Here is a 25,541-nt window from a genome sequence, read left to right on the forward strand (position 1 = left end):
TTAATACGCCATTATTAAATGTGTTTTATTTTCGTAATTATTGTTACACTAAATGTTTATATGTGTGCGATAGGCGTTACTGTCGGACATACAGAAATACGGGACAAATTTCGTCCCTATGGAGTGATTCCGTATTTTAGACAAGGATCCTATTGTGCTCTTCTCCCATTAAAATGGTAGACACTATATCATGTACAAATAATGACACCGATTTTTTTTTTCATGTACAAATAATGACGTTGATTTTCTTTTTTTTTTAGGTTAAAAATATATTCTGAATTTATTCTAACACTGAAAAAGTAAGCACTAATATACAACATTCAAAATACAGAGGCATTTTTCATTCAAATCCTGATGGCACATATTTACTTCCATGATAATAACGTTTATAACATTTAATTTGCGCAGATTTTTGTTAAAGCCCCAATTCACCCTTTAATCCACAAGGTGGCGGTGATTCGCTTGATAGCTGTTTGCCAACCCCCATAGAGGAAGAAAATAAACGGAGAAGCTTTGAATCATGTCTAAGTTCAGCACAATAATTTGGCCTAAAGTCGTTTTATTTGGTGACTCCATCACACAGGTTGGTTTTATGCGGTGAAGATACGAAGCGTCATTCTGGTTGTTGTCTGCTCAACCTCAACTCCAAAATTCCTGTAACATTTCTGTTTGTGACCGTTTCAGTTTTCCTTTCAACCCAATGGATGGGGAGCAGAAACTGCAAATAAACTTGCAAGGTAAGGAGATGACAGATTCAGTGATTTCTTCATTTGTCTCCAGAATCAGTGATTTGTTCTGTATAAAAACAGTTTGTCACAACAGAATGCGAATAATGATAAACCAGGAAGCTTGATTCTGTTTAACTTGTCAACCAATTAACCTCTTTTAATTGTACCATACCTTTCCTTTATAAAATCTTCAGATGCATATTTTATACATGTAAATGTTTACACTTTGGTGAGAAGTTTGCTGTTTTTACTCACCATTTCTGTTCGTAAATTGCGCTTCTACACGGTATTTTACGGTGACATCTACAACCCTGTGGCGCGTTCAAGTACACCTCGTACATTACATTATCAATGTATACATTTGGCTGTCAGTCAAATTTAAAATGACTGATTTACGATAAAATATCCCCAAGGTTGTGTTGTACTTTTAAGGTATCCATATCCATATTCAGCTTCACTGTTTATTTTTTTGTTATAATAAATTGTGAAATATGTTTAAATAAAGGTACTCTTTAATTATATTTTACATATAATGAAGTCAATCATACTTTAAACATGTAAATGTTCAAATTTGGGTGATGAGTTCGCATTTTTCCCCCACCATTTCTGTTTCTTTGGACATTGCGCCTTTACACAGTGTTTTACAGCCACGGTGCATTCAGGTGCACCTCGTAAACTAGAAAACAGGTGTTAAAATACGTTTGACTTGATTTACCGTCAGATGTTATTTAGAACCTCTTAAATAAATCTCGTACATTTTTCAAGTAGCTTTGCTGTTTTCTTGTTTTAATAAATTGTGAAATATGTTTAAAGTGCATACTTAAAAAACTGTCACAAAATGTCAACATAATATTTCCAAATGTTTATATGTGCATTAGTTTTAATATTTGAACTGTTCTGCCTTTGCTTATTGAAATGATCTTTAATTAGGAACGAGGTCAAGTTAACCAATGAGCAGCTACCGAGATATAATAAATAACTTACACTTTCCCAAGTTATATCACTGTCAATAATAATAACAATAATAATAATAATATTGTCACTTGACATGATTGCATTATGTAGCTCAAATGGGCTTAAAACACTGTCATAAATCTCTTAATTTTTAAGAAATAAATTTTAACAAATCTTGTTCGTTATATATTTGATGGATCTGTGAATCAGAATCATTCTGTTTTTAGGAAATGTGATGTTGTGAACAGAGGATTGTCCGGCTATAACTCCAGATGGGCAAAGATCGTCCTTCCTCGCCTCATCAGCAGCCAGAATCCAGCAGAAAATAACATAGCAGCTGTTACCGTATTCTTTGGAGCGAACGATGCTTCGCTGGAAGGTACAGCCAACTCCCATTTTAGTTGAAGAAGTCCAGAGTTTTATCTACTTTCTTCAGGTTTACTACAGAAGTTTTCTGTGTCCTTTAGATAAGAACCTACAGCAGCACGTCCCCTTAAAGGAGTATTCAGAGAACCTGACGGAGATCAGCAGGTTTCTGACCTCAGCTGGTGTTCCAGCAGACAAAGTAATCTTCATCACTCCTCCTCCGATTCATGAGCCGGCCTGGGAGAAGGAGTGCCTCCTCAAAGGTAACCTCCGGGCCTCTGGTTTGTTCTCTTCCTGGCTTCCTGTGTTGACCCTGACTGCTTCCTGTTGTGTCTCCACCAGGATGTCCTCTCAATCGGCACAACTCGGTGGCAGGACAGTACGCTCAGGCGTGTGTTCAGGCGGCCGGTCAGTGTGGGTCGGACGTCCTGGACCTCTGGACGCTCATGCAGAAAGACGGACAAGTGAGTGCAATCTTGGACGTAATTGACATGCAGTACATATTTCCACATTCTCTCATGAGAGTCATAAACGATTAATGGTTTATTGGATTAAAATAAGCTGCAATTGATTATCTAATATCCTCAGCATAGACCTTCTTTTAGTGTTTTAGTTTGGCCGCCACCCAGCAGAGGGCAGCACTGGTCATCCCTAAGAGGAGCCAGTTGTTACAGAAACAAAGATGGCGGGGCCATACCACAATGGGAAAGAGAAACTGATTTGAAATGTAAACACTGGACTAACTCCTTAAGATTTATTACAACTTTTGTTTTTCTATTCAGCAACCTAAGAAATTATCCTGTCCTAAGTTTAATGAGAGAAAACCACAATTTTCTGTTTATTCAGTTATTTCTATTTTTTTAATTCAGCGTATTATGAAAAATTAGCCCTTTATGTTATGGAAAGATGGTTGGCCCTGTGGATACAAAATAAAACTAAAAGTTTTTAAGAAAATGGCAGATTTTCAATCAATCAATCAAGTTTAGATTAACTCATTAACCGACAAATTGCATCCCTAATCTTAACCATTCCATTGTAGGTCTGGCTGTACATTAACGGTTGTTATCATTTATTTTAGAGCACTAAAGTGGGTTGAATACAAGTACACGTCAGTCAAAGAAAATGCTGAAAATTATGTATTTTTCTTTAATTTTACTGCTATTTGAGACTCTCTTGGTCTATTGTATAAAATCCCAATAAAAAACTAAATGTGGAAAAATCTTTCAAGGTACCATCAAGACACTTAAAAATGTTAATTTATAAACTGCATACTCGGAATCAGACCTTCTGTGTTCATATAAAGTATTTTTCTGAAAACAAAACCTCTGTAAGACGACGTTTTAGTTAAACATGCAGGTATTTTTAACTGCAGTTTTCTGATACTTTAAAGGTTTATCCACACGTTCCACCGCTTCCTGGGAGTTTGTTCAACAGCTTAATGGATGAAAATGAAAGATTCAGTTTGATTGGCTGTCTTGAAATGACTAAATAAATGACTGAATTATTTAAATGTTGTCCAGGACTTCACCGCCTACCTGTCTGACGGGCTGCACCTGTCAGAGAAGGGAAACCAGTTTGTGGCGCAGCATCTCTGGAGCTTACTGGAGAGCCGTGTGGCCAGTCTGCCCTTCATTCTGCCTTACTGGGGAGACGTGGAGACCAGTAGCCCAGAGAGCAGCCTCCTCTGGAACTCATGAAGCAGAGAAATCTGGAAAAGCTTAAAAACAAGCAGCGGACTTTAGATTTATCAAAGTATTAGCTGATTTTTTTGGAGTTGCAGCAAGTGGAGTCAAAACTCGACTGTGAAGTATCAGCACCACTGTAGATAGAAGAGGGGGGGAGGACTCGGAAAGTTTTAGATTAATCTCAGAAATTTTATAGAAAAAAACAAAAACATTTTTGAGTTGCAAATTTGTTTAGGAAAAAAAAATCAGAAACTGAGAATCGCAAATTTTCTAGAAAATAGCTTTAAAATTTCAGAGTTTTTAAAAGTTTGAAAATGTGGTAGAAAATTTTTTTTTTAAACATATCAAGTTTTATAGAATTTTTTTAAATTGAGTTGCAAATTTACTAGAAAGTTCAGAAATTGAGGATCTCAAATTTTCTACAAAAAATATAGAAATTTTTGAGTTTGAACATTTTGTAGAAAAAAACCTGGACATGTAAGATGCCAATTTTTTTCTATCAACTGTATTTGACTTTTAAATTACAAATGTCCTTTTTTTGTTTTTCCTTAGAAAATGTAATACTTAATTAAATATAAATTAGTTTTTCTAAAATAAAATTACAAAACAAAAGTTCCTGAAAATTCCTGGGATTAATCTAAAAATGTCTGAATTCTTCTGGTGAAAAATTACTCTTATCTACTGTTGTAAAATTCAATGTTTAACATGTACAATAAAGAGTTTTTTCTTACTAAGATGCCATTCATACAAGCAAAATCACTCAAATGTAGAAGAGAGACTACACCCAATATTTAATGCAAAATGTTTTATTTATTTTTACATACGATAAAATGTTGTACAGCATTACGATGCGACGCAGCAGGTAACTGTAACGAGTCTGCACCAAACAGACAAATGTGCAGATCTCACATTGGCACCAGTTTATAAAACCAAACTGAGAAGATCTGAGCACAAGCAGCGCTCAGCAGGAAACTCGTGAAGGAATGAGAAAAAAAGGTTCTTTATTTTTACCAACTTAAAGCAAAAACGCTACGAGATCAGGGAAATACTTGCTGCTGATGATTTACACGTAAAAGGCTCAAATACACAACCTCAGAAAAACGACAGTGTGCAAAACTTAAATTCTCCAGTGTTTAAAAAGTGCTTTTATTAAAAAACAAACCTCAGTAAGACCAACAATCACGTCCCCCATTCACAGAGTGACTGATATGTAACATGATACACCGTAGGAGCGCACAAATACAAAGAAAAGTTTTTTGTTCTATTTTTGGAGATGTTTAATTGCATCTTTATGCATAAATATACGTTGGGAAGATTAGGTGAGGGTTTGCAACCAAACGTTAAAAGTATTACCTAAATTTAGTTTAATGCAAAAGAAAAAAAAATCCCATTTTGTAATGTTACAACTACAAACTTTAGTGTATTTTATTGGGATTTTATGGAATCGACAAGTTTTATAAATCTGAAAAGTGTGGCATGCATTTATATTCAGAAACACGCCCACCAGCATTTCCCATCGGGGAGGAGCACTTTCTGCCTGTTCTTTGGAAAGTAGCTAAAGATCAGTGACAGTCTATTATAAAGACTTTTTTTTTTACTAAACTGCTTTAGTAACTGCTATACTTTTTGTGAAGCACTTTCACTGCAAAAATAAAATCTTACCAAGTATTTTTAGTCTGGTGAAAACATCTTAGTACTCTTGAAATGTGACGTTTCCAGAACATCTAGCAGCTTGTTTTAGGTCGACTCTGTTTCACAGTTATCACATGTTCTACTTTCCTTGGTTAAAAGTGGCTGAACACAAATGGATACCACACTTTTTCTATTATTCAAATTATTTTTATAAATCTTCACAATGATGCATCCTTTAGTGTTGATTTGTCATATAAAAACCCAGTAAAACACATTAAAGCTTGTGGTTTGGATGGGATGAAATGTTAGAAACGTTTAGAGACAGGCTGTCCAAACTCTGGTCCTTAATCTACGGAAAAGGAAAAGGGCCACTGAAAAAACAAAAGGAGAATTCTGACTTTTCACCTCACAATTCCAACTTTTTACAGTAGAATTCTGATTTCTCATTATTCTGGCGTTTTTTTTACGTAATTCTGACTTTCAATCTCACATTAAAGTCAGAGTTCCTTTTATTTGTCCGTAATCCTCTTCCGTTTTAATCCCTCAAAGTACACCAGGTCTTAAAAAGGCACAGAAAAGGAACCACAGCATCAAAGAAGTGGTTCCGTTCAACAAATCTAACCTACATGATTACACGTGTTTTTTGAGGTTTTCTAAATCAAGATGGCGGCGTCGGCGTCATTCTCTCAGCACTCTGTCTCCTTAGTGTCGAGGCGCTCCTGCCTCTGGAGGCGCCGCCGCTCCTTCGCTGATGGGTTCTGCACGGTCAGATCCTCGTAGGAGGATTTCGTAGCCGACGAGGAGACTCCTGCGGTTGTGCAATCGGCCAGCCGCGCCTCCTCGGCCAGGTGAGAGTCGTTGCTGGTGTCCTCCGGGATGGTGGCCATCCGGAGCTCCACGGCGCTGTCCTGGCTGGCGCCGCAGCTCGGGCCGGGGTCCTGGGTACTGCTGGCCGCGGCCGGCGCCGGCGGCCGGACCTGGGTCGGCGGCTGTGGGGGCTGGAAGAAGGGCGCGGTCCGGCCGGCGGAGGAGGAGGGAGGCTGATGATGCTTGACGATGCGCACAGACGTTGACTCGAGGTTGTTCAGCATGTCTTGAGTCTGCAGAGCGAAAACAAAAAGGTGAGGATAAAAGTTCACCTGGAGTCTCTGCTGCAGACTGAGGTGGGGTTCATTCCTTGTTTACTCCATTCTGTTCAGATAACAAACTCCAAACTTTATGGCAAATGTGAGTTTATGATCATCATCCTTATGCTTTAACCTCATATTAAGGCTGGAATGAGTAAAGCAAACCTTTCAGCTTGCAGACATTTTGAGTTGACAAACATACAGTGATGTGGAAAGTATTTGCTCCATGCACACTATTTCTGTTTTAACCGTTTGTCACACTTAAAATTTTCAATCTATTTTCAATTAAAAATGTATTTCTCTCTCTTCTTAGGGTGTTTTCACCTATGGACTCGGTTCGATTTGGTACAAAAGTTGCAACATTTGTTACATTTTTAGCTGCTGCCCTTTCACACTGAACTGCATCAAATGATCTAAACCAGGGGGGCCCAAAGTCCGTCCTGGATGCCCAAAGTCGGTCCTGGATGCCCAAAGTCCGTCCTGGAGGCCCAGCATCCTGCATGTTTTAGTTCTCTCCCTGGTTTAACGCACCTGGACTAAATGATGGCTCGTTAGAAGCCTAAGAAGAACATTGACATGGTTGTTGGTGCCACCAGGAAGAGAACTAAAACGTGCAGGATGCCGGCCCTCCAGGACCGACTTTGGGGACCCCTGATCTAAACTAATTAGAAAGCTTTTCCCCTCCTCGCCTGTAGGGGTGCTACACAATGAACTATATAAAGAAACGACTCAAAAACCTTCGAAGACGGCACTTCCTTCTTGAGATGTAAACAAAAATGAAGTGTAGTCAGATTTTAGCTGTTGTAGGATTTCTCTTTTGTCTTAAAAAAAAAACAACACGTTACTCCCGCTACTGGCTGTATTTACCCAGAATGCTCTGTGTTGTAGTCCACTTCCTGCTTTTGGAGCGGTGCACTTTAAATGCATTTTAACAATGAGGAAAGTTTTGAAACCGCAAAAAAACCCAACATGAACTCAATGCCAAAAACAATCTGGGTGTTTTTAGAGTTTTTAGACCCAAATGGAAGATTAAAATCAAACAAAAAGTAAATTTTTCATAATAGGTCCCCATTAAAAGCTAATTGAGAGGCCATGGCGTTCCCTAAAACATCAAAGCATCCAACATGGTGGAATTAAAATCATCCTGCAAAGACGCTCAACCAGATTTTTAATTAGGTTCAGTTTGGGTTGTGTTGCATTTTTCAACATTAGTAAATATATATATATATAAAAAAAATCATTAAAAACTACATTTGTCTTATTTTCTTTGTTATTAAATCTAAAACATGTAAGTGTGACAGAAAAGTAAAATCAGAAGAAATCTACAAGGGAGCAAATACTTTGTGTTGCTGTGGGTTCTTTTGGGCATTTGGATCCAGAAAACACCAGAACCAAATAGAGTCACTATAAACATCATCAAGCTGTGCTTATTGTGAAGTGGTGGGTCAAAATGTCAACAAAAAGAAAGGCTACACAGGAATGTTGCCTCAGTCTTAACACTGATCTAATCAAGCCTAAAATCAGACAACAAATCCATAAAAATAAAGTTTCATAAAAAAAAAAAAACTGTATTTTTTTCTTGCAGCTTTAACAGAACCAGATGCAAACTTAAAATGGTGACACACTCCACCTGATACCACAAAAAGACGACATGTTTCAGACTTCTCTGCTCCCAGAATACTCCTAAAATCCAGTCTTGCTTCCTTGAAGTAATTCCTGATCAGATCAGCCTTTGTCTCCGTGTCGGTCGAGTGTGGTTCGATCCGTCGGATCAGTGATTACGTCAAAGAGAGCGTGAGTCCAGGAGTATCCCGAACCGGGGCCACTGACCATGCACTCAATGGCAACACATGGCAACACCAGGCAGTGGCACAGAGTCACTCACCTGCAGCAGGAGCTTTATTACAAACCTCCACCATCTGCTGCAGCGGCGGGGCAGAGAGCGATGGACAGGTCATTCATTCAGCCCGGCATTATCTGACCCAGGTTCAACTACCTCAGCCACTCTCTTTTTAGACACATTTCCAACGTTTTGACACTTTTAGTGAGCAATAACAAAATAAAAATCTATATTTTTTTAATTATCTAAGCTGTTTACCCGTTTCCTAGCCGGTTACTTTGGATTTCTAGTGACAAAAAGCAACATTATTAAGTATTTAGGCTGACTTTACACCAGATTAAAACCTTCTTCTTTTGATTTTATTTATTTTTCTGTCATTTTTAACATTTCCGTTAAGTCAAAGAAAAAACACATTTTTTAAATTCCCATCAATTTTAAGGTCACAAAGTTTAAACTAAAAGAAAAATATTATAAGTTAAACCATCCTTAAAAATCAAATCAGATTTTTTTTCACACCAGATTTATTTAATTTATTTTAATTGGAAATTAATTTTAACCCTGCGTTCTGTACAACACACATGAGAATTTCTATTTAATTACAACATCGGCAGAATAAAAACACAATTTTACCATAAAAATGTCTTGAAATTGTGAGAAAAATGTTTAATTATAATACCATCATAAAGTGTAAATGATGCAGTGAAACCAGTTATTTAGATAATTGCCCTAATCATTTTTATTTATTGTTTTTTATTTTGGGTTGTTGACTGGGTTTTTTTTGTTTTTTTGTTTTCATTTTCTCTTTTTGGTACCAGTACATAATTTTTTTCTTATACAGTAATCTGTTAGATAAACTTTATACTCTTGTGTATGATTTCTGTACGTTCTACTTTGTAAAAACTTAATAAACATAAATTTTTTCAAAACCTGCCCAGGAAGTAGAGATAAAATTAGCCTTTGTGGCTGAATCTGGCATATTTACATTGTTGTTTTAATGTATTCATGTTTATTAATATGCACTGTCCCTTTAAATATATTCAAATTCAGAATCCCAATCATAATAATAAACCACAATAATCTGCCTACATGCAAGAATTGTACAAAAACACTGTCAAAAAACTGTGAAGAGAATCGTAATTTAGTGTTAATCTGGTGTGAAAGGGGCCCAACTATTAAAAACTCACAAAATCCACTCTTATTTTTAAGCTTCTTCACTTTTGGACAGACAGTTTCGTCCAAAAAATGAAATAAATATAACAGATTTAATAAACGAATTAAAAGCAAAACTTTAAAGAACTGATTTGTCAACAGGCGCATGCACTCTTAGTAAAGAAGTCGGGGTTTGAAAAGGCATTTTTCACTTTGATTAGTTTGGTTAGTGTGGCAACAAGGCGAGTGCACAAGAATGCAAACAATCATTAAAAAGATAAGGAGCTTACGCTGGGAGCAAAGTAAATCTTTGCGTTTTCTTCATACTGCTGATCAAGCCGTTTGTCCTTCAGAGAGAAACAAACAACAAGGTGAGATAAACGGTGATTTCAGTGGCTGGAACAGAGGATTCACATTTAATTCAGATTAAAAGTTTCTTACCACACAGTGAACCAGGATGCTGAGAGGAATCCAGAAAACCAGGGAAAACACGATGACTGACCCCACGATGTTATCAGCCAAGAACTTCCCTGATCGTACGAATAAAAACAAAAAGATAGTTAAAATACTCAACGATGTAAAACCTAATTAACTCGCCAGTGGAAATACTGTCTTATGATCTTATGACCGGCTTACCAAATGTGTTGATGTCCAGCTTGTCAATGAAATCCCACAACCTCTCTATTACATCCTGCACCTGCTTCATGCATTTGCCCTGTTTTATCAAAGAATGAAATCAGTTAAATAAAGATAAAGCTAATCTGATATTAAAATCATTTTTTCTTTAGGACATGTTGGAAAAACTAAAATATAAATAAATAAATAAGATAAAGAGATTTTCAACAAAATCAGTAGGACTAAAACGATTAATCTGATTAATCGTGATTAATCGTGACAGCTGTATGGACATAATTAATCACAATTAATCAATTATAGAAATAATCGTCAACTAATTTAGTAATAATTTAATCATGCTTAATTGCAATTTATCATGATTAATCACAATTAAACTATTACTAAATTAGTTGATGAATATTTAAATAAGTGATTAACATAATCAATTATTTTGATTAATCAATAATTGTTTAATTATGCCTGATTATGCAAAAAGAGACTAATTAATTAATCAATTATTGAAATAATCATCAACTAATTTAGTAATAGTTTAATCACATTAAAGTGTGATTAGTCACAATTAATTGTGTGCGATTATGCAAAAACAATTAATTAAATAATTTTTTGCTTCGGGATATGTTAGAAAAATTAAACAAAAAGTTAATTGATTAATCAATTATTGAAGTAATCGTCAACTAATACAGTAATGGTTTAATCGTTAATTGGAGCGTACAGACTACAAAAAAGTATTAGCTGAAAGAACATCGCCAGAGCAGTTCTGCACAAAACATAAATACATTTTGCATTTGAGATTTTAAAAAACTTATTTATCTGTAAATATTTTGTATCCAGAATTCCTCAAGCAGCAGTTTCAGTTTCACCTGGTTCAAATTCTGTAAAAAAAAAATCTCCTTTTGCTATTCAATTTTTAAATGTTTAACTCAAAAAACAATCAATACATCAGCACTACACAGCTGTTAGGAGTATTTTATTTCTGCTGTAAATAAATCTTTGCTGAAAACTATCAAGAAATGCAACATTACTGCATATTGTGCAAAAAAATATATATTTTCTTATTTAGAAAGGAATTTCATTATTTGTTTATTTGCTTTTTTCTAATATTGTATAAAAATATTAGCACCTAACAATCTTTTTTTATCTGATTAATCGTCAGAATAATCAATATATTAATTTATTACTAAAATAACAGTTAGTTGCAGCCCTACAGGTGAGCGTAAGACGTGTCCATGCAGCTAACAAACGTGCAGATTTCCCCACTCACGTTTCCGTCACAGAAGCCCACTGTGCAGGGTTTGCCTTTGCGGAGGAAAAGGAAAGTCCCATTCTTCTGCGTGAACGGCGAGCAGATCCCGTCTTTCTTGCAGCACACCTTGCATGAATCACTCGTCTCTGCAAGAGAAAAAACATCCAAAAAAGAGAATTTAAACTTTCTCAGCACAACAGACACAACAAGGACGCTGCCAAAGACAATCACAGCGAAGAGTTTAGCCTCAGCAAAGCCTAAAAACTACAGAGGAGAGACAAATAATTTATATAAACAAGTAAATTAATAAATAACAAGCAAGGAGATGCAAAAATGTTAATCTAAATATAATCTATAAATGAGAGCAAAGAAAATTAGATTTAAGCTACTCAGATAATGACTATTATTAGTAATAATGGTACAGTAACATTTAACTCACATTTTTAGCCACCGTGTTTTCACTGAACTCTAATCAGACATTTACCGTTGCAGGCGCATGACTGTAGTTTCTGCTCGGCCTCACAAAACGGGTTGCACTCTCCGTTGCGACAGCGGCCTTTGTCCACACACACCGTGTTGTCAGGAGCATGTTCAGGCGGCGGACAATCGCTGCTGTTCCCTGTGAAAAGAAGGAAATGCTTAATAAACATAATTTTACACAAAATATTGTACCACAACTGGGATGCGAGTGCCGCAGTTCCACAGTGAGACCAGCAGGAGGCGATCACCTGTGCAGAAAGACATCCCTTTGCAGGTGGCACTGATGGGCTCCTGGCACTTTGTTCTTGCTGCCTCATACCGGCAGTTCCTGCAGCAGGGGCTGTTTCTGTCGCTGTGGAGACACAAAGTTTATCCCACTGCCACAGGCTCTTCTGAAGAAGTTCACTTTTCTGATAACTTACCTGCAAATAGCACCAGGTTGGAACTTGCAATCTGGAGTGCAACAGCTGTCATTGGCGAGATGTAGGAGCCCAGGATCACAGTCTTCACCTTCCTCCACTCTGGAGTTCCCACAGACTTTACTGTTCCTCTCCTTGAAGCATTTCGAAGCCTTCAGACTCAACGTCTTTGCCACCGAGTCTCTGCTGCATCTGGAGAAATGCTTAGGGGAAGGGAGAGACAACAAGTCAAATTTAAAGCTACGATTTAATGTTTTATTTGTGCGAATATAGTAAAGCGGTTATTAAACTGACAAAAACAATTTATGTTTAAACAATTTTCTGGCATTCCCCTGTAATTTTGCAACATTTCCTGTTGATGTTTATGCTCAGGGAAAACAGTAGGTCTAAACCTAAAGCTGCAGTATGTAACTTTTACAAAAATATGTTTTTTTCATATTTATTAAAATTGCCACCATGTTGTGACAGACTGGTATGAAGCAAATAATCTGTGAAAAAAATTACAAATAAATCAAGCTCCTCCACCTCTTCCTGGAGCTACTATTACAGTCTGAAAAAATGCACAGCTCCCGGTCAAAAACAACCAACCAGAGCCAGGAGGCGGGGCTTAGCGCTCTCAATCAACATCCTGTACATCTTTGTGAACTAATAATAAAATTTGTTAAATCACATTTATTTTTGTTGCTCTCTATTAGCATTTTTTTAAATTATTGTTGTTAATTAGTGAGTGGCTCAGATTGTCAAATGCCACAGACTCAACTTATAGAAGAATCCTTATCTCCACCCACGGCTCGAACTCTGCTTTGAGTTTGGTTCAAAAAGAGGCAGACCCCACAAAACAGGAAACACAGAAGCCGCTCTTAAACTAACAAAAATAGAGAAGGTTGCTCTCGTTCGTCATCATTTTTGCTTCTTTCACCAAAAATCAGCCCAGACGTTTAATTAAAACCTCTGAAAAATGTGCCACCCTGCTAAAACGTTTGATAATTTCTATTACTGTTTCCGTCCGTCCATTAACGTCTCTGCAACGGTTCAGGCACGTCCTGACTTGAAACTGATACATCAGAGTCTCCACAGGCTAATCCAGTCTTACGTCTTTCTTGAAATGTTCCAGAAAAAAAACCACGGAAGAATAACCCTCAGCTTGTGCAGGGTGATCAGAAAGCAGGCGAGCGTAAGGAAACGTGATTCTGCCTGCTAAGTGCTGAGGAGGCCAACAGTGGAGGAGGATGTTCTCATTTCTATGTGTCATGTTTCACAGGAACAAAAGCGACTCAGCAGTCTAGCTTTTTGAAACGTTTTGAAAGAAATTTAAACCAGTGAAATGGACTCGGACACACAGTGGCTAGCAGAAGTGTTTATACTCCTACAACTTCTTCACAACACAACAGGATTTAAAATAAAAGTGGAGCACAGTTATTTGGATGCAGATGCATTCAGTCTGGTGGGATTACAGAGCTGTGATGTACCTTGTTGTTGCCATGATCTCCGCTGACAGCGATGGGGTACATGACGAACTTGCCGCCTTTCTCGTCTCTGGGAGCGCAGTCGTTGTTGTCGGGGTCGTGTTCTGCTCCGAAGTTATGGCCCAGCTCATGAGTGGTCACCAGGTCCGCTTCCTGCAGAGTAACCAGGCCATCAGTGGAGGGAAACATGTGGCTAAAAATTAAATAAATGAAAATGCTGCTTATATTTAATCATTTGAAAATCTAAGCACATTATCTTGCTGTGTATTTTTGCTTGGTTTTTAGAGCAAACATCTTAATACACCTGAAATAAGACAAAACTAACTTACAAGTAACTTTTTAGTAAGAGCTGGGAGCTTGTTTTACTTCAACAGTTACTTAATACGGAGGAAATGAAAATATTTCTACTGGCAGATTTTCACCTGAAGTCAGGAATGTGACTGAAATGAAAATGCGGCTTCTTTTTGTTAATTAGAAAATTTACACTGAAAAAACACATCATCTTACCAAGTATTTTCTTTAGCTTTAGTGCCAATATATTAGTACACCTGAAATAAGAGAAAACTAACTTACAAGTAACTTTTTAGCAAGAGAAAAGAGTTTACTCTAAATAAATAATTCCTTAATTCGGATGAAAAAATAATAGTTTTCCTGGTAGATTATTTGACTTGTTACACTATATTTTTTCTATGTTATAAGTAAAAAAGTACTTTTTCTATCAATGTTAAAGAATTACTGACTGAAAACAAGCTCTTATATTTTGCTGAAGTTAGTTTTGCCTTATTTCAGGTGCACTAAGATATTTGAAACCCAAAAAAATTTTTAAATTCAAATTATAGAGGTGTAAAAGAATAAAAAAGTCAGCAGAAAAGCATGACAGACCTTTGTGAGAATAGTTTTTCCATAGTTCTTGGTGCTGGTCAGGCCTGTGTTGAGGTAACTGGGCTTCCTGGTGGCTTGAGATGGGTAGTAAGCTAAAAGCGTCATAAAAACCAAAGAAATGTCTCAATACCAACTTTGTCACTCAAGATGTAAAAGTGAAACAGAACCGACTTGCCTTCTGAGCAGACGCCCCCGAGGGGATGAGCCCTGGGCGGGGCGACGTAGGCCAGGCCCAGCGTCCCCTTGTCGAAGTCCTGGTAGGTGAACAGGTGAGCCAGACACACTTTGGAGGCGGCATCAGCGATATCTGAGCTGAATTGCTGTTGGATGCGAAGGCAGTGAATCATAAGATGATTATAAGTTTTATAATCATTTTTTGAAATGTCCCTCAATGGTCAATTGTTTTCTATCAATTATACCGATGGATAATCAATTAACTGGATCAATAAAAATTGCCACAGTCTGCAGACTTTTTATTTAGCTACAGCTTATTTCATACAATTTTAGAAATACACAAAAAATGCAAATAAATTATTGAATTTCTTTTTTTAAAATATTAAAAGGAGCATTTTGCTGCCTTGCATTCCTCTACTGTTTGCTTGATCATTTGCAGCAAAGGATACATCTGCAGCTAAAAGATACTTCCAACTGAAAATTTAAGCTCTTTCTGCTCGATTTATTGATACAGCAAATAGTTAATCTGCAGATAGTTGTTCTGATTTACAAAAACAATTTTAAAAAATGAGATTTTCTATCTCAAAATGAAATTTTTTGTACAGTTTTGGATTAATTTCTACTCCGACTTTGTTGTTATTTTAGCAAATAACCTTTTCTGAGTCTGTTTAGTTCAGTTAATGATTAATCAGTTACTAAATTAGTTGACGTTTATTTCAATAATCAATTAATCTGATTAATCATTTCAGGTCTACTCTCAGTAATTCTTTGGCTTTAATAATTGCACAGCAACATTTAAGCCACATTTAGCCTCTGTGTTTTTACTGAACTCGAATCATTCTGCAAGTCAAATATTTACCAAGATTAGTTGAAAATTATTTAAATAATTGATTAATCACGATTAATTTGATAAACAGTTTCAGTTGTAACCTGCTACTTCAATAATGTTTTATATTTCACATTTTAAATGCGATCAGGTTTGGTTCCCACCTCCAGAAGCTTCTTCACGTCCCAGACATCCTGGTCCTTCACAGGGCTGTTCTCCATGTTGTAATGGACCCATCCAGAACCGGCGTTGGGGGGCGGCCGCGTTGGAGATCGATTAATGATGATCTGGCAACACAAACCAAACAAGTAAGAACAGCTCAGAAAATGTAGCGCACAGTTATATTCAGTTAATCTTACTGAAATGTTGTTTCAGTCACAAACATTTTGTGTTTTTTTGTCTTTTATGCCTTTATTTCTGTTCATTTGGAAGATTTTCTTCTTTCAGCAGAGGAAAACAAACATTTACCATTAGAATATAACATCAGATGCCAAAATAAACACTGTTCTACATTTCTAAATTAATTAATTGATTAAATTAAATTAACTAATTGGCTTTAAGGTCTACTGTAATTGACCATTTTTAAATTTTAAATATAACTGGCTGACAAACATTATTTTTGTTGCATATTAAATTTCTTTTATCAGGCTTTCGATAGTTAAATTCTCGATTATATTTCTGTTTGTTTTGACTAAGTGTAATTAATTTTGATTGGTGCTAAATACCATCCTGGCTTCATTAAATGTGTAATGAAACTTTAATAAGGAGAAAATAATTTGTGAATCAGAGCGATCTTTAAAAGATTAGACTTTTAATGAGGACAGATGCAGTTAAAGCCACCAGACGCATAATTCAGGATTATTAAACAGAACTGAGGCCATAAATCCTTCTCTCTAAAATGTTTCTTCCATCACATCATCCAGTGGATTCCCAGAAATAACCTACCAGAGAACTATGGCAACACAGAAAACAGGATTAAAACGGACAAAGAATCCATTCACTCAGTGACATATTCTGGGTTAGACTGCGGTTCCGTCGGACAGAACGCAAATTCTTCACATCTACGCATCAGAATACAAAAAAGATAATTCTACTCTGAGAAAGCGCCAGACTTACAGTAACAAAACAGAGTTTCTATTCATTCCCAGAGCGAATTAATCTGCCCCTCAGGGGTGCATAAAAAGCTCAGAGCTCCTCCTGAAAACGCTGTTCACACACTAAACAGCCTTTTAATTCTGAGCCGGGTTTCCGGGAGTGACGCTACGTAAAACAGAGATATTATGGAGCTGAGACAACAAGCGTTTAAAGTAGAAGTGCCGCAAAACATGGCAGAGTGGAAAAAAAACAACAACTGAGCTGCATACCTGCTGGATCTGGACTCCGTAGCCTGTAAACTCCTTATTCCAGGTTGTGTTTCTATAAATGTCATCAACTCGGTCCATCAGCTCAATCTGGGACAGAAAACAAAACAAAACACACTGATCAGGACATAAATCATCCCCTCCAGGATGTTAAAACGTTTTTTTTGTTTTGGGGATTATTGCCACCTAAAATTATAGATTTTTTTTTTTTAAATCTTGCAAAAAAGTCACAATTGCTGCACATACTGTTCCCAAAAAAAGATATTTCAAGTAGAAATTAGTGTCATGAATTGATTAAAAAAAGTAAATCAGATTAATCACGATTAATGCCTCACTTTGTTAGCTTGAAATATAAAAAAGAACAAAGTTCTGCAGGATCTTGCCTTGAGAAACTCCGTCCTTCTGCTGCACTTCAACGAATTAAAATGCAAGGAATTATCAGATTTTTATTTTTTTTGTAGCAGAAAGCAGGTCATTGGAATAACTAAGGGAAAAATAATCCACTGTGCATGCTTACAAATAGAAGCAAATTTGTTCAGGATACAACTACAATAAAATCTATATTTTATTTTCTAGTTCTTGGCTGCCCCTCCCCCCTTTCTGATGTCACCCTGGGCAACTGCCCACCTCAAAATCCGCCACTATAAAATGCACGCCTTCAAAAAATGCTTTACTGTCTCAAACCAAACACGTTGGAAGATGATCAGTTTTCCAGGAAGCCATTTTGTTTTAAAACGTTAATTTAAGTTAATAGAAATAGAAATTACAAAAAAAGAAAAAAGAAAATTGAGATTGTAGCTTCCTGGAGGGACTGATAAGTACCAAATGTAATGTTTTCCTGCAGATTAGGGGAAATAAAAAGCAGAATAACTGAGGCTGTCCCACCAGGTAGTTGACGGTGGTGCTTTCTTGGCCGCGGCCCATGTGTTCGTAGAATCTGTAATCTGCGACCAGCAGCAGCGGGCAGGTGTTCTTCCTGTGGTCGAGAGCTTCTCGTTTCACTCTGTGCTGGTGCTCTGCAAGAAAAAGCAGGGAGGACAGATCAGGTCAGCTTCAGTCAGAAGCTTCCATCGGAGCCGCTGTGATACAGACTGCTACAGCAAAACTTTCCAGCCAAAAGCCATCAGCATGTACAACAAAGAAGAAGAAAAACTATGATGAACTGTGATAAATGAAGTATTTTTAATGCAAAACACAAAATATTACCAAATATTTTCCGTAAAGTTTCTAGTGCAGATATTTTAGTTCACTTGAAATAAGAGAAAAATACCTTAAAAGTAACTTTTGAGTAAATTTAAAGCCTTGTTTTAAGTAATTAATTCCTCAGTATTGATGAAAAAGTAGATAAATTCACTTATATTACATAAAAAATGTCTCGTTATAAATTAAATTGAACAAGTTCTAATTCAATTCAAATTAAAAAATAATTTATTGATCCCAAAGAAAAATTAAACAACAAGTAGGTCTTTATCAATATTAGGGAATTATTTACCTAAATCAAGCCTCTATATCCTGTTAAAAAGTTATTTGTAAGTTCATTTTATTTTATTTCAAGTGCACTAAGATATTTTTACTAGAAACTAGACCAAAATTACTTAGTAAGATATTGTGTTTTTGCAGTGTATGATGTGAATAAATAGGCTCACATAACAATAAAATAGTGTTACACAGAAAAAACAAACACTTCTTGTGTGTAAAGCTCATAAACACAAACCGTCACATTATCAACAACCAACAGATTTATTATAACCATCAGATAAAATAACAACTTTGTCACATTTAGCCAACCTTATTCTGCATTGAAGCTTTTGTTTTAAATATAAAAATGCTTTGAGGCGCAACGAAAGCTCCTTGAACAGCAGAGGAACAAAAGGACTCCATTCTGAGCGTTACATCACACACCTGCCTCCACATTATTCAGACGAGTGGGAGCGACCAGCTCCGGCCTCCGCAGCAAGCTGTGGGAGACCAGAGCTGACTCACTGCGCCGGGCTGCAGCGTCCTTATGAATCTTAATGCTTCCTCCACACGAACCCTCACCTCAGCTCAGCTCAGCTCAGCTCAGCTCCTCTGTGGGCGATTTTTCTACCAGATTACAGTGGATTGGTTTACATCCCCTCTGATACATAAACACACCGTCAAGTGATTCTTACATAACAAATACTCCTCTGAAGCAGAAGCTTACTGCTTCTTGCTGGAACCTATAAACAAAACGTGAATATTTTGTTGGACCGCCTTTAGCTTTGATTACAGCATTTCTTTTCAGTCAGCTTCTGCAATGTAACAAGATTTATTTCCATCGTCTGTTGCATTAATTTTTCACAAAGATCTTTAGGGATGATGGTGGCTCATATCAAGACATTATTCCATGTTATAAGTGGCACTTTTTATTTTTATTCAAGAATTATTGACTCAAAACAAGCTGCATACCAAGAAATGTTGCAAGACTATAAGCTACAGCAATAAATTATAATATTGTTGCTTTGCGACTATTTTTAAGTAATACATTGGTAATGAAATAATAATGCAAGAAAACATTCTCAAAGATCAATAAACTTTAAATTAGGGATGCACTGATTTACTTTTTCACTTCCAATACTGACACCGATATCTAAGATTTATTATCGGCCGATGCGATCCGATACAGAAAAACATTGCTGAATTGACTTAAAACACTTTTTTTGTAAACACAGACATAAATGTACTGAATTACAAATTTATCAGATAACTCTGCACCAGGACATCGCGCTTAAATCCACCAATAACTTCACAAGCTTGATCAAACATATAAAGTGCGATTAGGAGTAAAACAGCCAATGAAAAACAAATAATGAAGAAACTGAAACTGACAAGATGAAACATGTAAAATAAACTGAAACTTCTTTCAAATGGTTCAGAAAGTGTAATTATGAAATCTAAATATAACGTAAAATAAATAATGAAGGACTCAGAAAACAACGTATAGAACTAGACTGAGTAGATCTGCCTTTATGGATTAGTCACGTTGTCACTGATACCCGATCCAAAATTTTTATCAATATCAGGACCGACAGAGATATTAATATTTGATCTCTATGTTAAATTCTAATAAACATTTAACACAGGAACTGGAAGGAACGTAAATATAAAATATAGACAGAAACAACAAATAAAATTAATTATAAAATCTCTGCAAAAAAATTTGTTCTTATAAAGGATTGAATTGACACCAAAGCGCCAGAGAAAAGAGAGAAAACGATAAATCATGCAAATAGAAATTATTAATTTCATTTTATTTTATCATGTAATTAATTTATTTGTTGCATATTGTGACAGGCCTGATCTTGATGAAAAAATTACCTGTAAGTTACACTTGAAATAAGGCTAAACTAAGATATTTGCACAATAAACTAGTCAAAAATATTTGGTAAGATTTGGTGTTTTTGCAGTGAATTAATTCTTCAATTTGATTTTACTGAAACTCTAGATGATTCCTGAAGAAGATGGTTCCCCAGTTTCAATTAAAGTTTTCCATTACTGGTTGGACAATTCTTAAAAGTTAATTTTATTTATTTATTTGAAATGTTTTTATTCATAAAATGTCATCTTCCAGAAACAGAAGAACTTTTTAGAGAATTAGTAAATAGACAGTTTAATAAATTTAATTTTAATAATTAATCTCTGAATCCCTGATTGCTTAGTACTTCAGAATTCTGCTAAATGAATCTTAATCTGATAAATATACAGTAATCTACTTCCACTTAGAGCAGGAATTAAATCATTTCTTCCTTTAGAAAGATTTTAAACAGATTATTAGGCTGATTTATTTATGGATGTTCTCATAGTTTATCGCATTTCATCTCTTTTCACTGATGAGCAGCTTTAATCCATAATCTGAGCAAACTGGACAGCAGAACTCACCATTGTCCAGAACCACACGTTTGTGTTCTTCCTGTCTCCTGGCAGAAGGAGGTAAAAGGTCGTCAGCCTCTGCGTGCATGTAGCCACAAACTTCAGGAGAAGCAATCCGGCTCAGGTTCTTGATGTCCTGCGATCGGTAGACCAGTGATCTGCCATCATCTGGGGAATTTGTGAACCTCCAAAGAGGCTGCAAAGGAGAAAAAAGGAAAATAATTAGAGATGTTCCCACTGCTAAAAGAAAAAGTAAATATACCAAATTTCCATCTTGTATCTTCAAATAAACGTCAACAAATGACTGCAGACTTGAAATAATCAACATATTTATCTAAAAATGTCATTTATAGCTACTAAGACTATACTGCACAACATGTATCAAATGTAAAGATACTGTTCAGACTTATTGCCTTACAGATTTTAAATCATTTTACCTTTAAATAATCTCACCTAAAATATATATTAAAAAAATGCTTCTGAAGTTAATGTTTGTAACCAATTTTTAGAAATAGCACAAGCCTTTGTTTCTTCATTTCATTTCATAAGGTTGGACCAGACAGAGAAACATTCATGTTTCAAATGAACATTTTTGAATTAAGAAATATTTTAAATATTTGTTTTCATGGGTGTGACTTGCTATTTTGTACTACTATTAATCATTTCCTGTAAATTATATGTTGCTACTTGTTTTTCTTTATTCACCATCAACCTGGCTACAGATGAAAATCAAAAGTTGAAACATTTCATACCTCTACGTTGTATTCTGCTTCATCCGTCAGGATATGAGCAGAAAACTCATCTCCATCAATGTGTGCCTGCACACGTGAGTTTTCCTCTCCTGGAAAGCAAATCGGGAATCTGAAAAACTTCGTGGACTATTTTAGTTTTAAATTAACAGTCGGGAATTAATCTGGGTAATTCTGCACGCAGGGAAAGTACGTTTTAATTAAAAGCGTCTCCATCAACTCACCAACAACATGCCCAGTGAAATAGTTCTGAAGAGAGACGTCGTATTTCTGCTCCTCCCCGTTTTTATCAACGAACACGGCTTTGAAGTCATCAGTAAAGAGGTCAGTGTTTGTGGTCAAATAAAGTTTGAAATTTCTGAAGATAATAATAAAAAAGACAAATAAAACTGTAGTGAGTTTAACGTGTGTGAGATTAAAGATACAGTCTCAAAATACTGTCCTGAAAACTTAAAAACCTGAAGAGTTTTTCTTTTGTCATAATGAAAGAGAAATACAACAAAATAAATATAAAATGCCTCAAATGTTTATTCAAATGCACCATGACTTATGTGACATGTTATCTATTGTTAAGTTTCCCCTCAAATCTACATAACTTCCTTTAGAAACTGACAAAGTTTCTTCAGGTGGATGAAAGGACACAAAGAAAGTAATCGCAATTTAGTACGGTTTTATAAAAAAATATATACAGTATATATATTTTTCTTTGCTTTGCAGAACAAATTCAGCAGTTGCAAAAATCCCAGACAGTCAGAATCACAAAAGGAGTGCCACCCATCACTTCTATTAAAACTGTAACTTTGAAATTAAATATTTAAAAGAACATTTAATAATGAATATCTATTCATTATAGTTGATGAAACTATAATTATTTTTGTGCAACTCTGGTGGTACAGGCCATTTCCTAAAAGAACAACACATTCAGAGCAGTAGTTAAGCCAGAACTGTATAAAATATGAAAATATTTTGCATTTAAGATTTAAAAAAAAACATTTGTCTGTAAATATGTTCAACCCCAAACCCCTCAAGTTGCAGATTTACCTTCACATAGTTCAAAACTTGATAAAAAAAATCTCTTATTAAGCATCCATTAATCCAAAAAATAACCAACAGATTATAAAATAGTATTTGTTTTTGCTGCAGATGCATCCTTTGCTACAAATACTCAAGTGTTCACTGAAGTAATGTCATGTTATTGCATTTTAGGCAATATAACGTTTAGTAAGTGGTTAAATAAAAAAGCTACAGAATGTGCCAGTTTTTTTAGGTGTTTTTTTTAACTGACATCCAACTGATGTCAGAATAACTAATTACTAAAATAATCTTTAGCTGTAAATCTCAATCAAACTGAGGGACTTAAATCACCCAAAATTTACCACTTTTTAAACCATTTACTGGAGATGCATCCTTTGCTACAAATAATCAAGCGTTTTCAGAAATTAGTTTGGGTTTATTTGGAAATCCTTTTAATGCTTCTTCGTGTGGAATAGTTAAACCCTTAAAAACTAAAGGCACCGATTACAAATAAGACTGAAATATTTCTGATGATCTGAAAGAGGACAGGTGTTGGTGTGAGGGAGTCAATCCTGTACCTCTGCAGGGCTCTGAAGCTAACCAGGCGCTCCAGGTTGGACTGGGTGTGGACGTCCCTCTTTCTCACAGAGTGCAGCCGGAAGCCTGACACAGACAGTACCTCGTAGTCCGACAGCATGGAGTCCAGAGTTTCTGGAACGTGTGAACAGAAAACAGCTGTTATGAAATAAATAGGGTAGCAGCGACAGTATCACAGAGCTCCCGGGTCTGATCACAAAAAGATTGATTTAATATTTAAAACACATCTCAGAAGTCGGCATTAAAAATAGTAAAACTATGTTTTATCTGTGTTTGATAACTGACAAACAAAGATACCATTAAAACCGTGGTTTGAAATTAGCTAACGGTAGCTAAAGCCACTGCTATCTTTACCAAACTCCCGCTCATTTTCTTGATTATCCTCCGAGGTAATCCTTGATGTTATTACACCGTTCACCCAAAAACAAGCAAAAAAGACTACTAATACAACGTTCATCATATTGAAACAGCTATGTCACATTTACAAGTCGAAAATGGTGCTGTTTGAGTGTGAGGATAGCAGAGGAGCTATCCGGAAGTGCTCTCAGTGGAAAACATCCGCCCGAAAGAAATGGGTTCGCTCGTTCACGGTTCGCCGGACAGTGAGATCCCGCCGCTTCACTGTTTGTTCACGGAAATACGATTGACTATTGAGGTTGATGGGTGATGAAAACTAAAAAAGAGAGAGAGAATAAACTCTTGTACCATGTTATGTAATTCGGTTTTCTACTAATTTTTTTTTAAAACTGAGCTACTTTGAATAACGGTTAAACTATATCCGTATTTATGGAGATACACCTGACATGAACTCAAATTGTCTTTAAATAGTTCTAAAACCAAAATAATATAAAAACATTCAGACACTCGTGGATAACGGCTTTTGGATACCTTCTAATATTGAAACATCAACAGCCACTAAAGCAAGTTCAGATATTTTTCTTTTTTACAAAATACAGGAATATTGGCTCCTTCAACCGCCTCTTAAATATCAGTCTGACTGGATGGTTAGAAAGCTGCACAGAGACACCTGTGTCAGGGATTTGATCCATTCCCATTATAATTAATGGAAGAAATGGTTTGAATTTCCTCCCTTATTTCTACTCTGTGCTTCAGCTCTGCAGCCATGAAGCATATTTTTCCAACTCCTTGTTGCTATGGTGACACATCATGACAACCGTCCAAAAAACAAAGAAAGAGCAGAAATATCTTCAGCCGCACAGCATATAAAACCAAATGGGAATATTCGACCAAAAAACGCAATGAACAAAAGTCTACAAAAGCTTCATATATATACATCAAATCAAAATCAAATACAATTTTATTTGTATAGCACATTTCAGCAGCAAGGCATTTCAAAGTGCTTTACATCAAATCCAACACAGAAACACAATGCAACATAGAATCAATAATCAAAACACAACATTAAGTCAGGTTCTGTCAATAAATTTGCAATTGATTACATTTCAAATCCAACTCTAAACAAGTGGGTTTTTAGTTGAGGTTTAAAGAAAGTCAGTGTTTCAGCTGTTTTACAGTTTTCTGGAAGTTTGTTCCAGATTTGTGGTGCATAGATTCTAAATGCTGCTTCTCTTCGTTTGGTTCTGGTTCTGGGGATGCAGAGCAGAACCAGAACCGGAAGACCTGAGAGGTCTGGAAGGTTGATACAACAACAGCAGATTTATAAAGTATTGTGGTGCTCAACCATTCAATGATTTATAAACTAACAACAGTATTTTAAAGTTTATTCTTTGAGCTACAGGGAGCCAGTGTAGGGACTTTAAAACTGGTGTTATGTGCTCTATCTTCCTGGTTTTAGTGAGAACTCCAGCAGCAGCATTCTGGATTAGCTGCAGCTGTTTGATTGATTTGTTGGACAGACCTGTGAAGACGCTTTTGCAATAATCAATACGACTGAAGATTAACACATGGGTGAGTTTCTCTAGATCTAGCTGAGACATTAGTCCTTTAATCCTGGAAATGTTCTTCAGGTGATAGAAGGCCGTCTTTGTGACTGTCTTTATGTGGCTCTGAAGGTTCAGGTCAGAGTCCATCACTACTCCCAGCTTTCGGTCTGATCGCTGGTTTATAGTTGTAATAACTGAAGCTGTGCACTGACTCTAGATCTATAGCTCTAGATCGTTCCTCTTTAGGTCCAAAAATAATAACTTCAGTTTTGTTTCTGTTCCGCTGGAGGAAGTTTTGGCACATCCACACATTTATCTGTTCAGTGATTGGATGGGTTCTGAGTCACCTGGTGACATCGGAATGTAGAGCTGTGTGTCATCTGCATTGTGGGAGCATATAAATATTGAATAAAATATA

The 25,541-nt window shown here is 36.1% G+C and overlaps 2 protein-coding genes across 3 annotated transcripts; one reads left to right on the forward strand and one right to left on the reverse strand.

Moving 5' to 3' along the window:
- Positions 1–439: 439 nt before the first annotated feature.
- Positions 440–4,467, forward strand: iah1 (isoamyl acetate hydrolyzing esterase 1 (putative)). Its single transcript, XM_044143769.1, has 6 exons — positions 440–583; positions 685–737; positions 1,910–2,061; positions 2,150–2,311; positions 2,391–2,512; positions 3,569–4,467. Exons 1-6 carry the CDS (start codon positions 521–523, stop codon positions 3,743–3,745), a joined length of 729 nt encoding a protein of 242 aa, XP_043999704.1. The 5' UTR covers positions 440–520; the 3' UTR covers positions 3,746–4,467.
- Positions 4,468–4,969: 502 nt separating this feature from the next.
- On the reverse strand, positions 4,970–23,835 carry adam17a (ADAM metallopeptidase domain 17a). 2 transcript variants are annotated; one of them, XM_044143768.1, is made up of 19 exons: positions 23,705–23,835; positions 23,201–23,333; positions 21,833–21,966; positions 21,612–21,700; positions 20,869–21,055; positions 17,854–17,984; positions 16,972–17,058; positions 15,772–15,894; positions 14,783–14,927; positions 14,608–14,699; positions 13,729–13,878; positions 12,263–12,462; positions 12,089–12,192; positions 11,845–11,979; positions 11,379–11,506; positions 10,118–10,196; positions 9,923–10,011; positions 9,772–9,828; positions 4,970–6,465 (listed from the first exon to the last, which is right to left on the reverse strand). In XM_044143768.1, the coding sequence occupies exons 2-19, from the start codon at positions 23,317–23,319 to the stop codon at positions 6,052–6,054; spliced, it is 2,463 nt and encodes an 820-aa protein (XP_043999703.1). In that variant the 5' UTR covers positions 23,320–23,333; positions 23,705–23,835; the 3' UTR covers positions 4,970–6,051. The 2 variants fall into 2 exon arrangements, with proteins under 2 accessions (XP_043999703.1, XP_043999702.1); XM_044143767.1 differs by having other exon boundaries at positions 23,574–23,827.
- Between the last annotated feature and the right edge of the window lie 1,706 nt (positions 23,836–25,541).

This window comes from Gambusia affinis, linkage group LG16 (assembly GCF_019740435.1).
Source record: "Gambusia affinis linkage group LG16, SWU_Gaff_1.0, whole genome shotgun sequence".
Lineage (NCBI taxonomy): Eukaryota > Metazoa > Chordata > Actinopteri > Cyprinodontiformes > Poeciliidae > Gambusia > Gambusia affinis.

Coding starts and splice junctions, on each gene's coding strand:
- iah1 (XM_044143769.1), top strand. CDS start 521: ATGTCTAAGTTCAGCACAATAATTTGGCCTAAAGTCGTTTTATTTGGT. Junction 2,062..2,149: donor GAACGATGCTTCGCTGGAAG/GTACAGCCAACT, acceptor TGTGTCCTTTAG/ATAAGAACCTACAGCAGCAC. Junction 2,312..2,390: donor GAAGGAGTGCCTCCTCAAAG/GTAACCTCCGGG, acceptor TGTCTCCACCAG/GATGTCCTCTCAATCGGCAC.
- adam17a (XM_044143767.1), bottom strand. CDS start 23,679: ATGATGAACGTTGTATTAGTAGTCTTTTTTGCTTGTTTTTGGGTGAAC. Junction 13,879..14,607: donor GAAAAACTATTCTCACAAAG/GTCTGTCATGCT, acceptor GTTACTCTGCAG/GAAGCGGACCTGGTGACCAC. Junction 6,466..9,771: donor AGATTTACTTTGCTCCCAGC/GTAAGCTCCTTA, acceptor TTCGCTCTGCAG/ACTCAAGACATGCTGAACAA.